A 12,539-nucleotide genomic window follows, 5' to 3' on the forward strand; every position below is an offset into this window, starting at 1 on the left:
TCCTGCTCGGCCGTGGTAAAGTGTTGCAGTTACCCAGTGCCCCTCCTCTCAGTGCTTCACCCGCACAAGGCTCTCCCAATGCCCACGCTGCCCATGGCTTGCTGCAGGGCTGTGCCTGTCCCCGCAGCCCGGGAGGGACCCAACAGTCACCAAATGAGCTGGGAGGTGAGGGTGCCCTTGCTCAGTGGCTGCAGCGAGTGACATGGCTATGCAGGGGGATGGAGGCTGTGGGCATGGCTGGTCTGGGTCCTGGGGAGGGTCAGCGCTGAGTGTTTGCACCCAAACACATGCTTGGGGTGCTCAGTGCGGCCCTGGCTGCAGGAAGCGGCTGCGTGCCCTTGGACCAGCTCCCACACATGCTGCCGAGGTACTGCTTGTGCTTGGCTCTGAATCAGGAGTTGGAGCACTTGAGACCATGTTTTGGGGACGCCCTGAGCTGTCCTCTCATGGGAAGGTTCTCCAGCTGTGTGCAAGCAGTGGGAAAGCACATTTTGCAAAACATCTCCAGGGCTGGATGCTGAAAAAGACCCCATGTGCTGTGTTGGTTTAGGTGTTGGTGAGCCCTTTGAAAACTGTTTGCTAGCACTGCCTCTGCATGCAGCTGCATCAGCTGTGCCACCGCCTGCCAGTGGTTCTTGGATGCTCAGGGTTCATAATTCATTTATATTTTTGTTGGAAGCCCATTTGATTTTGGTTGTTGCCCTGTTGCAGGAAGTTGCTCTGATGAATGACTGGGATAGATTTCTCTTCCAGAGGAACCCAGGCTTAATGTGGGCTTTCTGTGGACATCACTGTATATCAATACTGCTCTAATTGTCCATGACATACAGTCTTGGCATTTTTCCCAGACAGTCTAAATAAATCATACACTTCTGCTATAGTAAATAGTCTGTTAGAGATGTTATAGGCTCACAGCTCCCTCACCCTACCACCCCCCGTAGGAGCTTCTTTTCTCTGCCTCTATTTTCCATGCACTTCCCATGCTAAGGAGGCACCTGCAGCCGGGCCAGGCTGCAAGCACAGCTCACCCAGTGCCGCAGCGCCCGCTGGGCTGTGGGCAGCGGAGGGGGTGTGCATGCCAAGAGCTCTGCGCTGGGGCTGGCATCAGTCCCCAACTGTGCAGAGCAAAGCTGGGAAGTGTCTTATGCTGCTTAAGAAATGCTGGCATCACACACTTGCGAAGTCTTTGTTAGTTTGTATTATTTACATCAAGAGAACCCATAAATAAAACAGTAAACATCTCACAAAAATACAGGTTCTGTTAAGTGGGCATTGCAAATGAAGCCTTGAGCGCTTGGGGTGGGCAGGCCTGCACCAATGGGACAACTCGGGTCCTCCTGGGCCAGTGCAAGGGACAGCCTGGGCGGTGATGGCCTGGGAATGCCTGGGTCTCCTGGGACAGGGACAGGGTCACCAGTCCGGACAAGTGCTTCTCCAGGGAGAAGTATGGCTGTGTGGCCATCTGGAAGCCCAACATCTGCTAGGGCTGATTGTGGAAAGGTGAAGACCTTCCAGAGAAGGAAATCCCAGGGTGTGCACAGATCTGGTAGGAAAAGATGGCCATGTCCCAGAGGAAAATACAGTGGGCATTTGGCTGTGCCCCTCCATGGCTTCAGGAGCCGAAGAGCCAGTGCCCTGCTTGGCTGGGCACGTCAGACACAGCAGCAGAGTGTGGAGCAGTCGAGCCTGGCAGGGGTCCCACCGGTCCCGGCCTTGTTCTCCTTAGGCAGCAGCAGCACAAAGGCCATCGCCAAGGCGCAGTGGTAGAAGCTGTGCACGTAGGTGTAATCCCACTCCTACAATGGGGAGAGCGTTAGTGAGACCTGCCGGGGTGTTTGCGTTAGGTGCAAAACATCAGGATTCTATAAGTAGCCAAAAGGAAAGGAGTAAAAAGAAACTCCTGAGCCTTCTGCCTCTTTTTCTGTCAGAAAAGAAAGGATGTGCAGCCTTTAAAACAAAACAGCAAAGTAGATTTAGCACATTCTAATTTGCACGTTTCCCGGTTGTTGAATGAAGTGTTTCATTACCCCGCAAAGGCCGTGGCGGTGAGGCTGCGGCATGGGGGGAGGCCGCTTCTGCTAAGTGACGGTTTTATGTTGTGCTAGAACGTGCAATTACTGAATGCTTTGAAAAATGCCCCTGAGGATGCTGCGGGGCTGTGCACGGTGGCTTCTGACGCACAGCGCGGCCGCTGTGGTGGGGCTGGGCTCAGCGGGACCAGAGCCGTGTAGGGGGTTGTCACCGTCCCCACAGGATGGACAGACCCTTCCATGCTGCACGAGTGCCTGGCCCCCGGCAGGAGCAGGAGCTTGTAAACACGGACTGAGTGCCAATGGGAGCCCACGAATCGTTTTCTCTTTGGTGTGAGCCAGTTTTCGATCTGGCCATGCCTGGGCCATATCCAGCCCTGCCGTGGCTCTGCATGCCGTCCTTAAGTCACCCATGCCCAGTGTTTAAAAAACACCACTCGTGTTTGATAAAGCTGTTTTGAGGACCACATATGGCTAAAGAAAGCATGGTCCATGTCCGTGTGACTCACTTAACGGGGGGGAAGAGGGAGCCTCACCCTGCGTGTCAGTTGTTGCCATGTCTGTCCTTGCCCACACCGCAATTAATGGGCCAGGGGCTGGGATGGGGGCAAGCAGGGAGGGATCCTCATCCCTGCTGCTAACCCCGGAGACCCACACCTGAGCTGAGTTTTGTCCAAGGCTGGAGGCAGCCCCACATGCAAAGGGGGTAGGTCTCCTATCTTGGTAATGCCCTTTACACCTTGTAAAGTCAGTTCGAGTGTGCAAACAGGTACCTCAAAGAAGAACCTCAGCATCAGTGCTAATGCCCCAAAACAGAAGCCAGGGCCAATCTGCTGGGTGTAGACACTCTTGTCTGGATAGAGCCCTTTCTTCTCTTTCATCTTTTGTAGCTGGAAGGAAAGAGAGAGCTATTGACGTGGATTTGGCTGCTGCTCCACGTCTGAAAGATCCCATGAATGCTGAAATAAAACCAGGCAAGACCCACAGAGCAGCTCCTCTCGGCTGTGAGATCTGCCTGCACATGGGAAGCACCTATGCCTGTGATGTGCAGGAGGACCCATGTGCCGCAATGGGTCTTCCTGCCTCATTCATGATCATAATGTTCTTTTCTTAATATTCAGCCCCAAAACCGGCTCAGGGAGTGTATGCCCTCACAAACCTAGTCTCTGGGAGAGTGGGTTCCAGCTGGGGGATGCAGGGTGGTCCCCTGCCTTGGTCCCCTCCTTGCCCATCCCCTCCTCATCATGGGCACTTGCTTTTAGCTGCTGGCTGAGCAGTTGGACAGGGCTTAGTGACGGTAGATAGCTGAGACTTGCAGCACTGTAGTTCTGTGATGCTTGGCAGCATCTTCCTGCAGTTTTTATCCCATCACTGGATCCTTCTCCTTTCCCTCTCTTGCAAGTGGCTCCACCAGCGTGCTCCTGCCTGGATCTGCGGAATCTGCTGTGAGCAGGGCACAGGCTGCAGCACAGTGCCTGGCTATCCCAGCCTGGTGCAGGCAGGCTACAGGCAGATTACTTCCCACTTTATCATTGTGTTTTATGCACATCCTCCACTGGCTCCGGGGCACTTTACCAGAGCCCTCTGCCTCTGAGTAGCTGTAAAAACTCCCTAAATATGGTCCTCCTGATTAGAAATGCAGGGACAAGAGATGTGGTAGATTGCTCAGACTGATCGAATCTGGGTTTTATCAGCAGGGCTGCTTGCTGTCTGCCTACTTTCTGCTCAGTTTGAAGAAGTGCTGTTTAACCACTGTGATGGCCTGAGCCCTTCCCTACATACCCATTTCATGGTTATCACCAGCACTGCTGTCCCGATGGGTCCTGAGTAGACGCCGTAGCCCCAGCGGTCGTGGTAGATCCTCACGGCGATGGTGAGGACACCAAACATGACGAAGGTTGATCTCTTCGGTTCATCAAACTCTGCCAGGGCTGCATTGCACCGAGCACAGGGAGTATCAGCTCACCCACCCTCATCCTTGGCTGCTCCCCTAAAGCCTTACTGGGGTCTGTCCTGCCTGCCCTGGGGACACTCAGCATCCAGGTCTGGTTTGCCCTTCTTATGCCTCACTGATGGGGAAACCAAGGCACACGGGGGCAACGCAAACCACCCTGAGACATCTGAGTGGTGGGTCTAGGAGTTCATTTTAGGGGTCTTACATTCAGTGTTGTGTGTGGGAGCTAAAGGAGATTTCCTACCTTTCCCCTTCCCTGCCTTGAACCAGAAGTCGGAAGTGATTGCAAACACATTTGCACCCAGTGAGCTCTCCATCAGCTCTTGGATTCATCCTGCATCTCCAGCCCTCCTGAAGTTACTGGATCAGCCCTAAGCAGCCTCCACCACACTGCTGTTGTAGGACGGTGCTCACTGAGCGATGGGACTGGGCTGCCCGGCTCCGCCAGCACCTGCCTGAGGTTCCGAGCTGGAAGTCGCCAGTGCGAGTGAATTATTAGAGGCTTTTGTTTAGCACAGAATGGGGTAATAACTGATAAAAGTTATGGATCCCAGTGGGCTCCGTGCTTTTCCAGCTCGCACAGCTGTGTTATGGCTGTCCTGGATTTGCATTCCGGGAAGCGTGCCCAGGGGTCTGCATCCACACATGTGCAGTTGGGCTTTACAAGCCACAGCAAGAGGCTTCCCTGGGCTTCAGTCACCACACCTTCCATGTCCTTGGATCATGGTTTTATAGGGAGTTGGGCTAAGGGATAATGTCCGTATTTTAATCTCTGTTGTTTCCCTGCGGGTCAATATTTAAAACACTGGAGTGCAGGATTTGTATTTTTTGCAAGGTTTTTGAATGCAATAATGAAGCAATCAAATTGAATTTTGCTGCAAGGAGCCAAAGTGTCTGGATCAGCTCTGACCTACCCTGACACTGCTGTTATCTACTGAAAATGCCCTTCAGAGATGGTTTTCCTCATCGCCTTTTCTAGCTGAGCAGAGAGAGCATTGGAGTGCCATGGACGGTTTGGGAGCCCACCTTGGGACTTGCACCTGGGGGAACAGAGCCATTTCTAAGGTTAATATTTTCCCCACTCAGTTTTCCTTGCATGGAAGAGTTATCCTGTTGCATATCCTAGAAGGGGGCTAATGCTCTCTGCACTGCTCGGTGGTTAAGGGAGGAGAGATGGGTCTGTGACCAGTGGAGGGGATGCTGCCCCACGGCTCGTACTGGACTCAGGGGCTGCAGGAGCCCGCCATCATGGCTGGAGGTCCTGCACCATTCCTGGAGTCCTGAGGAGAAGAGGGGAGAGTCTTGTGGGTGTTTTGGGGCTGTACATCAGTGTGGTGACCCCAGTTCAGCGCTGGGAGGGCTGGGGACCCTGCTGGCTGGAGCATGGACTGGGTGTGCAGCTGCTGGAGAAGGTCTGGATCTGTTGAGCAAAATCTTTGTTGTTGAGTGACTGTCCCACATCTTTCCTCTTACCCTGCTCTTTTCTCCTGTCAGAAATACACACAACCTTCAAATAACTGGTTTGAATTTTTTATCCTTCTTTAGTAGTGCACTTTTTTTCTTTATTAAATTTGTTATACCTTGTCTCAGTGGCAAATGAGGGACAAAATGAGAAAAAAGAGGGAAGGGAATGTGGGAAAAGGAAAGCTGAGGAATAGGGCAAGGGTCAGGAATTTTAATAAAAAGGAAGTGAAATACATTTCTGTTTTTTCTAAGCAGATCTAGTATTTCCCATCAACCCAGACTAGGCTTTTGATAGACTATGAAGATATATTTGTTTTGACTAAACTACTTTGATTTGCATGTTACCAAGGGAAATGGTAGATTCTGCATGTCTTAATGTCACCCAAGTCAGGACAGGACAAGCTGATGGGCTCAACATGGGGAAAATGAGGAGAAATGGGAGATTCCCTGGTACATGAGGTTTCAGACTAAGTCATCACATAGTACTGTCCTGCTTTGAACTAAAGCACAAGGCTTCATGTGTGACTTGCCAATTTGAAATAAAGAATTCTACTGTTGTAAGGACATGCAGAAGAGCTGGAGAGGGTAGGGAGGGGAGCACCCGACTAACACAAATGCGGGTGCCACAGCTCTGTTTATCCAAGAGAGAAACTTCCCCAGCCACCATTCAGGAGAGTTTTTGTGTATGCCTGGACCGCACTGAGTGTAATAGCTTTCCAAGTCATTAGTGATATAAAAATGGATTAAACCATAGCATGGGCTGACTGCCATAAAAGACAATCTCAGAGCTAAGTCTTGCAGATGGGAGCTCAAAGGCATCAGGGTTTCTGGGGGCTGAACCCACTAACCATCCCACCAGTGATGCTGACAAATCCTGCCTGACCTGCAAACACTGGTGGAACAACGAGAGACCAGTGCTTACCCATGAGGGACACCCAGATGGACAGAGCTGTCCCATAGATGCTGAAGTACTCCAGGATATCGTAGCGCATGAAGCACAGCACTGATAAGCCGGGGCCATCGCATGCATGGTAAATCTAGGGAAAGGAAAAAGAAGAAGAAAGGGTTAGAAAATGAGTCATTTACCCACCGAGCAGTGAGGTAAAAGCTCTTACCAACTGGTGTGAAACAGCCTTTGCATGGCTCTTGAGAGGATGGCCAGCCACAACAATACAGTCTCAAATACACCAGAGTTACTGATACACAATAATGAATATATTTGAGAGATAATGTCACACATTTCCTGAGAATGAGAATTCTTCTCTCTTAGTCTAGATTATTTGTGGATGAGCTTTTGCTGGCCCCTAGATCTGTGCCAGAATTTGCAATGTGATGGCCTGGGGAGGTCCCAGCTGACTGGAAGTTAGCAAATGAGATGCCCATCTATAAAGAAGAGCTGGAAGGAGGATCTGGGCAATGACAGGCTGTCAGCTTGACTTGGTGGAGGGGCAGGTTATGGAGCAGATCATCTTGAGTGACTTGAAAGGTCTTTTCCAACCTAAAGGGTTCTGTGATTCTGTGATTCTGTGAGTTTATGGTTCTGTGATCAAGCTGCGTTGAGCCGAGACCCAGGCAGTGCAGGAACGTCCTCTCCAGCAGAAGGAGGACTCTGAGATTGGGTTCTAATTGCAAAAGGTTCTTGTGAAACAATTCAAAATGAGTGTCCTGATGAAACGTGTGTGGATGCCAGGTCACTGGCCAGCGAGATGGGGTTTACGTGGCCAGAGTCTGAATAGTGGGGAATTCACTCATTAGTGTAGTCTCTTAAGAGCCACTGGCTGCTGCCCATTAGCTCATTGATCAGTTTATTTGCAAAAAGTCCATTGTCATGCAACATAAATGCAAACTGAGCCAAGAGAAATTTTCCAGTGCAACCACAGGAATGCTCCCAGTGTTTGCCTGGTGCTCGCCTTTTCCTCTGAGCATTCAGCCCTGCAGATCTGCTAGTGGTAGCACCAGTGTGTTCTGCTGTTTCTGAAGAAGTCCCTTCACTGCTTGGCAGGACGCCCTTGGAACAATCCCCACTGCCATGGCCCAGCAGGGATGCTGATATTATTTATAATGGGAATAGCTGCAAATCCTTTGGCTCGCTGCAGCTTCTAGAAAAGATTGCACCACAGCCGTGATTCTTTTCTCTGTCTGAGATTGGGCTTGTGGAGCCTGGAAACTGGGTAGAAAGGGTAGAAGACAAAGAGTGTGTTTCTGGCTGGCGTCGCAGCACCTGTCTGTGATGGACATATGCTTTCATTGCTCTGATGAGGTCTCCTGGGGGAGGAGGAGTGGGATGCTACAAGAAAGGCAACTGTAGCAGCTGCTGCCCTTCCTACCCCCTCCCCCGACCATGCTGTCAGCTCCCTTCCCTTCCTGGCCTTCACCTCCCTTTCCCTCCTCTCCCTGCCCTTCCCGGCCTTCACCTCCCTTTCCCTCCTCTCCCTTCCCTTCCCTTCCCTATACTTCTTTCCCTTCCCCATACTTCTTTCCCTTCCCCACACTTCTTTCCCTTCCCCACACACAGATATTCTGCCTCTTCAGGCTCTTTGCTGAGGACCTATTCCACCTCCTGTTGAAACCCAGGCCAATTTTCCTATTGACTTCTTGGGGAGGTGAAGCAGACACAAAACCAGTGCAAATGAAATCGTAGATTTCTGGCTTCCCTGGGGAGCTGGGGGGGCTCAGATGGGATGGTTTTATTAAGTAGTCCTGCAGTTTTGATGGAACTGGAAGAATTTCCCCACCTGCATTGTGTTTTAATTGTAGGATTAAATGGTGGATCCTTAGGACTAAAAGACTAGCCTTGCTCAGAGCACTGCTAATATGGAAGAGTTTTTCACACCAGGAAGGTCCTTTATCTACTCCCTGCCTCAGTTTCTCTGTCCCTGTGCATCTCCCTCATGGAGATGCCTTGAGACAGGAGGCGAAAAGAGCTAAATGCGGTATTGGTTAGGTTGCTGGGCTATTTCCTTCGTATTCTTTAGCAGAGCATTGCCAGGGGGTTAAATAGGAGATTTTTCCTATTGGGATGCTGCTTTAGGTGCTCAGCCTGTGTGTGTGCAGAGGCACTTAGCAGGAATACAGAGTGCAGGGAAGCTTACTTCCAGGAGCAGGAATATGAATTACTTTGTATAAGTAAAGACAACTGACTTTCTCCACTCATTATTCCCAGGCGAGGAAGGAGGGTGATCCTGAGCCTGGTGAAACACATGGTTTCTAACTGCTCTGCCAGGATGGAGGGTTAATAATAATTTTTCTTGTTAGCTTAGCAAGTTTTAGTCTTTCCTTTCACAGTGCAGAAACTCCCCTGACTCCAGCATTGCTCCCACCACCAGTTAGCAATTGCAAAATCAATAATTTGACTACGTACTTTTGGCTAAACTGACAGAAGCATAGAAAGAGACTCTGGATACAATTTAAACCCCAAATTCAGCATGGCCACTTACCAGCTGTAAAACAAAGAGAGAAACCAGCCCCAAAACATCGCAAATCAATCAAGTCTCTTTGCACCCAGACACTCTCCCTAACCTCACAATCATAAACCACCATTAAATCTATGTAAGGCCACCACTTAGGACATCCTGAACTGAAGAATTAGTGTCAGCACTGCACATGGTGGGAAATAAGTGAAAATGGATATTCTGGGGGCCACACTGGGGTGAGATCCAGGTACCCCTCCCCATGGAGACCAGTGCTGGGGGCATCTGGGGGGATGCAACGCGCACGGAGGGTTTGGGTGCATCTTACCGCCACGAAGAACATGGTGAAGAAGTAGACCATGGCTTCCATGTGGAAGCGCCGCTTTGCTGCGATGCTGATGGTGGGGAGGAAAACCAAGGTGCTGATGGTGGGAAGAAGGAGCTTGGCCACCAGTGAGCCCATGGGTGCCTTGTGTGCTGCCAGCTCCCGGGACCTGATCTCTGCGCGCTGGACAGGGGCAGTGCAGGAAAGAGCCGTGTTGAGCATGCTTTAAAGTTTAAATGTCCTGGGTGCGGGAGGGCTCGGGCAGGGAGCAGCTGCCACCATGGCCGCCCCTCTGCTCCTGGCTCTCCCCAGCAGTGACATTCCTGGCACAGCCGGCAGCTCCTGCAGCAGATGCTCTGTGTCCCCAGTATTGTGTCGGTGTTCCTAAAGGAGCAGGGGGGATGTCGTCCTTGCATGCCTTGTGCTGAGCGTCAGAGCTGGTGCAGGGTGGATGAGGACTGAGGGTCTGCTTGCTCCCCATGGAGAGACCCCACATCTGCATCCTGCTGCCCCTGTGCCGAGCCTGGGTCAGTGCTGCTGGAGCAGCCCTGCAGAGAAAAACCATCCTCTGTGCCACACTGCCATAAAGTAGGGAAGAACTGGTACATGGCAGGTACCAGGCAATTCTAAAACAGTGGGATGAGTCCTGCTACCTCTGCCGTACCTGAGAAATGCACACCAAGCTCCATATCTGCCTTTTATTTCCTCACAAGGACATACCTGGAGCAGGTGGGACTGCTGTAGCAGAGCACAGGCACGGGGAGCTCATTTGATGCCGGGTCTATAACACCAGCTATGTGCCTATGTGCCCTCCTGTGCAGTTGGTGGAGTTAAGTGCAGTGAAGTTTCTCAGCCATGCCCTCAGGCTTTGCAGCGTGGCCACCTCCAGGAGCTCTGTCTGAAATTCAGGAGCTGAGCTTCTCTGGAATGGAGGTATTTAAGCATAAAAGCTGGAGGGAAGGAGACCAAAAGCCAACCAGTGCTGGGGCTGTTAATCCACTCAGTGGCTTCTCTCTTTTGTTATGATTTTTTATGATACCACTGCTGCTCCGCTGTTAATATCTTTTCCTTGGAGTCTCGCATGCATTCTCGGCATCTCTTCGGTACAGCTGTTCCCAGGACACAGGGACCAGGAATGCTGCACTTGAGCAACCGCCCTCATGGCTACGGATTTGGGGGGAGGGTGTGAGTTGTGGTATGAGCCACCATTCCTGAGGCCGACAGGATGGGCTCGCCTGTCCCCGGGAGGGGTCTGCTGCGAGAAAGGATGCACAGAGCAAAGAACTGCTCCAGGTTGGAAAGGACTCCGGGAGGGGGAGCAATGGGGTGTTGTGTGTGCAGTGAGAATGGCATGACAGTATTAAAACACTGACCTGGGAGGGCTGTGCTGAGAGCCTTGCTCGGGGCTCAGCAGAGATAAGCTGGGTATGGCTCCTATTTTTAGCTGATACTGCAGGAACCATCCACATTCCCTTTCTGGCTGCAGGCAGCATCCTTCTGTTGGATGCTGCCCACACCATGTCTCTGGCTGCCCTCTTGCATGGACAAGCGATAAACTTACCAGAAACTCCTGCAAAATTTCATCTCTCTACCAATAAATAGTGAAAAACTGGTGTCCCTGTTTACTGTGCAAATTAATCCCTGCAGGCCAGCACATGAATACCTGCTTCTCCCCAGACATCCAGCCCTAGGCGGAAATCAGAGCTGAGAGCCAGTGTGCCCCAAAGTACCTATTACTTTCCTGTGCCACATTCTCAGACATATCCTTTATTCCCTGTTATTCTTGCATGAGCTGCTTGGACCAAGGAAGGTGCTGGGGCCACCGCACAGCAGTGCTTGTCCTGGTGGGGTTGGCTGGTTGCACAAACTGCTCTGGGTTTCTGGCTAAGAAAAACACATCCACTTTTCTTCTGTGGCCCTGAGGCTGGTGTCAGAGAGGTGAGAACACAGCTCAGAACGTGTTGGTGAGGACAGACTTCCACAGCTGGGTGCAAAGGAGCCACCCACAGCCTTGTGGGACCATTTGCAAAGCTGTGCAGTAGTGCGACAAGCCACCTACCTGCAGGAGCTTGCAAGGCTGGTGATTGTGCCATAAGCCAAACAGCATCAGGTGAAAACACAATCACGCAGTTGTTAAATGCATTCCCCTTATCCCCATCCTGTGCCCAGAATCTAGCTGGAGCCCACTGGAAAGGAAACCCTGGCTGACTGCTGAATGCAGCAAGTGCCAACTATGGCGAGCACTCCCCTGACCAGGGAAGTGTTGGAGCTGTCAGGAGCAAGAAAACATTCCACAGGTTGTTGGGGATTTGTTTTTTCTCTCTTCTCCCCCAGCTGCACACTTGGAGCTGGTGTTTGGTTTGCAGCCAGTGCTGTAGGCACTGAGGGGAAAAAATCCCACCGGTTTGCACACGTGTTCCAGCCATTGTTAAAAAAGAGATCCCAAAGTGAAGTGGAAGGCAAGGGGTAGGCAGGTGGCAAGCTCCTGTTGGGAGCTGCTGCTTAAAAGGTCTTTGTTCAGGCTGCAAATGAGCTGCAGTGCGAGACGTGGGCTTTGCAGACCTTCCCAGGGAGGAGCCCAAGAACAAAGAGCCAGGACTTTGCTCCCACTCTCCTAAACAGGTAGGAAATGTAGAAAGAGCAAATTTTAGCTCGTGCATTTAAGTACTCCTGGAAAGCAAATCTTACATCTACATTCCACAGGGCTAATTTTGTGTGGACCAGAGTGCACGCAGCAACGGTGATACATATGGCTGAAAACTTGTTCCCAGATGCCAAAACCAGGTTCTGGTATGCTGTCCTGGATCCTTCCAGGGTAACATTAACCATGATTTTCTGTAAGCAGGCCTACCCTTTAAACTCAGACATTGCAGCAAAAGAGAGAGACATAGATAGCTTTGTTTTATTTTTAATATTAAGGTGATAGTTTAAAAGTAGTATATATTGGAACAGAGGATGAGGAGTCTGTGCCTATTGTGAGTATTAACAGCATATTCTTCTTGGGCTAAGTATAGGATGATCTTTCATTTGTGTGGGGTGTAGACTGCATCAGAATTGAAACCTGCTCCATTGTGTGCCCCCAGTTACCGACAGGTTTGAAATAATGGTGATAATGGCACTAAAATGCAGGATCAAGGCTGCAGCTTCTATACCAGCTGCGACTTGCAGTGCTGCAACGCAAGTTCAATGTGAGCAGGTATGCACGGATGGCTGCGCCAGCTCAGTGCTTACTGCAGAGCATTGTTTACCACTTCCATTACTTTGGAGTCCAACTTTTCATCTCCACAGCACTGTGACTTGTACAGTCTGGTCTTAGGAATGATGGTAAAAAGCTGGACAATGGCCTGGCCAGGATG

The 12,539-nt window shown here is 51.0% G+C and overlaps 1 protein-coding gene across 1 annotated transcript; it reads right to left on the reverse strand.

Annotated features, from left to right (window-relative positions):
• Positions 1-1,652: 1,652 nt before the first annotated feature.
• Positions 1,653-9,321, reverse strand: MYMK (myomaker, myoblast fusion factor; the record flags this gene model as incomplete). The annotated part of the gene is made up of 5 exons (XM_080630759.1): positions 1,653-1,796; positions 2,804-2,920; positions 3,813-3,961; positions 6,371-6,485; positions 9,187-9,321. The coding sequence occupies 5 exons, from the start codon at positions 9,319-9,321 to the stop codon at positions 1,653-1,655; spliced, it is 660 nt and encodes a 219-aa protein (XP_080486885.1).
• Positions 9,322-12,539: the final 3,218 nt, after the last annotated feature.

Source organism: Psittacula echo (genome assembly GCF_963264785.1).
Source record: "Psittacula echo genome assembly, chromosome: 16".
Taxonomy (NCBI): Eukaryota; Metazoa; Chordata; class Aves; order Psittaciformes; family Psittacidae; genus Psittacula; species Psittacula echo.